This window comes from Temnothorax curvispinosus, unplaced genomic scaffold, assembly GCF_003070985.1.
Source record: "Temnothorax curvispinosus isolate PA1 unplaced genomic scaffold, ASM307098v1 QBEX01012381.1, whole genome shotgun sequence".
Lineage (NCBI taxonomy): Eukaryota > Metazoa > Arthropoda > Insecta > Hymenoptera > Formicidae > Temnothorax > Temnothorax curvispinosus.
This window is the reverse complement of record NW_020222161.1, coordinates 4,480-9,229: the sequence shown is the minus strand read 5'-3', so window position 1 is coordinate 9,229 and position 4,750 is coordinate 4,480. Positions and strand designations below refer to the sequence as shown.

The window sequence follows — 4,750 nt, the reverse complement described above, 5'->3', positions numbered from 1 at the left end:
CGTCTGCTGAGTATACGAACCGCGCGACGCTTCAACGAAATGCTGTAGAAAATAATGAAATTAGTAATAAAAAAATAATACAATTTATAATTTGCAATTTAAAAAATATAAAGCTTTATAATTTTAAGAAAAAAACGAAAAAACTTACTTGTTACACTTGTTCTCGTACGATGGAGTTTCATCATCATCATCGTGAATCGGTACGTAATAATTCATACGTCTACTGCCACTGCTGTTACCGCCGTTGCTTCCTTCAACGGAATACATTCTTTCTCTCGGATATGAGAAGTGAACACCGTTCGCACAAGCAGTCGATACGAGACTAGTCGTATAAAATTAATCGAATATACGCGGCAACTTCCAAAACTATGATGAAGGAGGGGGAAATTAATGTTTCTGGAACGCCCAATCAGCGCTCCGAAATTTAGGAGAGGGGACTAAGGTAGGATGTTTTTTTTTTATTAAGATGTATCCCCCTTCCCTTCCGCATGACATCAACCGCGAAACATGTTCAGACATGTTCGCTGAAACCTGATACCCCCCTCGAAGCTATCGAGTTAGAATTCGTCACGTATACCTACTTATTCTTTAACTTTGTACACTATCGACTAATGGGGAAAAGGAAATAAAACATTGTAAAATTTACACATACATACATATAAAATTTATTTTTTAAAAAGATGACAATTCTTTCTGGCGTTTCGACCACCAGTTAAATATTTTTAATACATTTTGCAACGCGCAATTCTTAACGTGTTTTCCACATCGCATAGTATTGGTAGCATCTAGAATATTTAAAGATTCGATATCTTCGTAATCCGCATCCAGAGTCTCGATGTTTAGGTCTTTTCTCGCTTTATTTTCAAGCAGATCCACCAGCCATTCTCGTTTCTGACATCCCTTGACGTACACGAGAGTCGGCATCTCGTCGTCGTCCGTCGTCGTCGTCGTCGTCATCGTTGTCGTCCTCTTCCTCACCGAGCACGGCCGACGTAATTAAACGCTTCATCTTGCTGTACGGCACGTTTCCGTCTTCCCATCGTAATCCATGGTGATTGCAAATCAACAAGGAAGCGCACGATTTGTCGGATTTTGTGAGGAGATTTCACGGCATGGGGCATGTAAAGATGTAATGCGCCAGAACGGCCCCGTTTCTCAGCACCGCCACCTCTTTCACGACAAATTTCATCCCGACGACGAAACCTTGCAGGTCGACGAACGTTGGTGCGGGCATGAAGAGATATCTCTCTTTCTTCGATGCGTGAATCGAGAGGAATGACGCGCGTTTCGCGACACTCTGATTTTTATATCCTGCTCCCCTTTTTCCCCTCTCATAAATTTGTATCGGGAGTTAAAGAGAGAGAAAATTTTCGTCGACGTTGCCGCGAACACTCAGACTATTTTGCGCACTACGTTGGTCAACGGATTGTACTCGATCACGCGATCGTGTATGATGAGACAGTACGCGGAGGTATTCGGCGGTACGTTCTCCATGCAATCGAATTCTAGTCTGACATCCACGGTGGCGTTTTTGACGGATTCGTTTTGTCGAGAGCAATCGATGATCACGAACGGGCCGTTACGTAGAAAAGTCGAAACGGTGAGACTCAGCTTGAGATATTCGTATCCGTAATAGCCCTTGCAGAAACGCGCGTACATATCGTAGAGAATCGCCCATCTGTGTTTACCAAAGTCCAAATTCAAATCGTCGTACGGATAGACTTCCGAGTTTAGGTAGAGTTTCACGTTGGTCAATTTGCAGTCGTCGAATCGGCTCGTGTCCGCGGACATGACGTTCTTCCGACCCGTTTGCAGAGCGAAGACGACGTATCGCGGTTTCTCGAGCTGAGTCGCGGTCTTAATGGCCCACGAATGCTTGGTCGTGTTCTGCAACAGGGGATACACGTACAGATCCCACGAACGGAAACCCATACTTAGATATCGTCCGTTTTCCAAGGCGCGCAGCATCGACAGCTTGTTGACCTCGCTCAATACCACGTGAGGCATTCGCCACTGTATCTTGAGTAGTTTGACAGTAGGCTCCAACGCGAGACTTCCCACCAGACAATTGTTGTCGGTGCGCGATCGTATCAAGATTAATTCGTGACGAGCGTTGATCACCACGCGTTTGTAATCCTCGCAAAATCCCAGTAACAGGTTGAGCGGTACGCAGAAATTGAAGTATCCGTTGGGGTTATTATGTGGTTCCCAGCCCACGTTTCGCAGGATCACGCTTTTGTCGGACGATACCGTTACGTAGTTCTTGAGCGTGCTGGTTATTCCTACGTTTCTGCAATGATCAATCTCCACACCGTCGAGCTCGTATCGAATTTCATCGAACATGAACGCGACGCAATTATTCCCCAATACCACGTTATCGGCTTGGCCGGCTGCTCCGGTCACCGTCAATGTTCCTTTGACGTAGAGAAAACTTTCGCACGGCAACGTATACAGATCCTGCTGTTGTATGGGTCTTCGTATCTCGTCGCTATACTCGAACGTTGTGTTGGCGTACGGGTTGTACGTGTGAGTCTCGATCTTGACAATGCGATCGTCAAAGACCGGCTCGCCTCCGATGTTAAGAATTTCAGTCATCGTTCAGATGTTTCGTACCGCGAATCCCAGAGATTGTAAAAATTTAACGTTCGATGCGTTGAGCTTCTTTCTCGTCTCTGTTTTCGTCTCTGTTTTAACGCTACCGAATGTCGATTTGATGATATCGTCGATCGTCGCAGTCGTAAAGATATTCTTATCTGTCGCGTGCTCCGAGTCGTTCAACACGAGCATGTCACGCGTCGCGCGTTATCGCTGTAGCCGTCGTACAGAGTGTTGCAGAGACATACAGGTCAGTATGACGGGTTGCCCATTCGAGCAGGCGCGCATGGTCGTTCACAATTGCGTTGACTTTGGTGCATCACCTATAATCACTCGCATATCTTTTTTACGATAAAATAAACTTTGTAACGCCCGAAGTTGCAATACAATTGTGACAGATAACGTTAAAACAGCAATAACGTTAAAACAGAAGTCGAGATGACAATACAGGTTATGAAATAAATTTTATTTCATAACCTGTGAGAGAAAAAGAGAGGGAGAGAGGGAGGGAGAGAAAGAGAGAAAGAGAGAGAGAGAGGGGGAAAGAAGGGAGGGAGAGAGATAGGGAGAGGGAAAGGGAGAAAGGGAGGGAGGGGGAGGGAGGAAGAGGGGGAGGGAGGGGGAGGGAGAAAAAGAGAGAGAGAAAGAGAGAGACTATTTGCGTGTCTTAATACACATGTCCTCCGGGGCGAAGCCTGAGTAACCAGCTAGTATATTATAATTTTATTACTTAAATTATTTTTTGCACACAATGTTTATGCACAGGACAAAAGCCAGCAATTAGCATATGTGTGCAAATTTAAATTATAAGTTGGCCAATAAATTTAATTCAATGTAAGTGTAAATAATGGCAGAAATCACCATTAACAAATCTTACAATATTCATTTTGTTACATTAATAAATAATTTATCATTAAATTAATAATTAATTTAATATATCAATACTAATAAGCATTATATAATTCTTTATATATAAATAATGCTGGTGCATCTTAAAAATCTTAATCTTAATCTCATAAACAAGAGGTTTATTGGTATAAAATATACATTTTAAATATGATGCTAATGAATAGTTTATATAACGCAAATTATTATAATATTTAATGAATAATTTTCAGTAATAAATTCCTTGTAGATTTATATGAGATTCAGTAGCCTTATTTACATAAAGATGCTTATTAGCATCAGTATATTGAATTAATTATTAATGTTAATGATGAAATATTAATATTCTGAAATAAGTGTATATATATATATATATATATATATATTGCATATATTATATATATAATTTATATTAATTTTTGTATGAAATATTTCGTTCCGTGTAAAATAAAAAAAAACTAGTTGAGTAAAAAAAATTCTCCCGATGGAAAGGAGAAAAACTATCGTAAAATATTGTGTATAAATTTGAAGCAAATCGGTCCAGCTGTTCTCGAGATATTCTGGGAACCGTGAACCGTGTCACATTTTACGTCGGCCACAAGAACAGCGCTCCGAGGAAATGAATTCTCTTAAAAAAATTTGTGAACGTGCCTCAATGTAGATACTTTTAAATAAAAAAACCCGGATCGAATCAAATTAATAGTTTCCAAGATAAAAATTCCCAAATTTCACCTTTTTTTCTTGCGATCTACTCATATGTTCCCCCTTAATTTTAGCACATAATTTTTCCAACACAAATTTATTGGAGTAGTAAAATCCCTTCCCTCGCCCCGATTAATTTAACTTTCAGATGCTGCATAACTGGCTATATTTGAACGAATTTTTGTTGGAAAAATTATACAATGTTAAAATTATGCAAAACATTCAATTTTAATAGACTTCAACATTGATCGGTTAAAACAGAAGCCAAAGTGACAAGGTATGAAAATACATTTTATAAAGTAAACGTGACAAACGAGGGATGCCTTATTTTTCTCTTACGAAGAAAGCTGGATCATAGTCGATCAAAGTTATTATACATTATTATTTTATTATTTCTATTATTTTATTTTACACGGAACGAAATATTTCATACAAAAATTAATATAAATTATATATATAATATATGCAATATATATTGCGACGCTTTTTCCCCCGGTCTCGCAATCCGGTGGAGGGCTATCGAGGATTGGCAGTACGCGTAACTAATTCCGACACCAAAAGATTGGGC

At 40.0% G+C, this 4,750-nt stretch overlaps 1 protein-coding gene across 1 annotated transcript; it reads right to left on the bottom strand.

The window, feature by feature from the left end:
• Window positions 1-1,392: 1,392 nt before the first annotated feature.
• On the bottom strand, window positions 1,393-2,595 carry LOC112462403. Its single transcript, XM_025028145.1, has 2 exons — window positions 2,122-2,595; window positions 1,393-2,013 (listed from the first exon to the last, which is right to left on the bottom strand). The coding sequence occupies exons 1-2, from the start codon at window positions 2,593-2,595 to the stop codon at window positions 1,393-1,395; spliced, it is 1,095 nt and encodes a 364-aa protein (XP_024883913.1).
• Window positions 2,596-4,750: the final 2,155 nt, after the last annotated feature.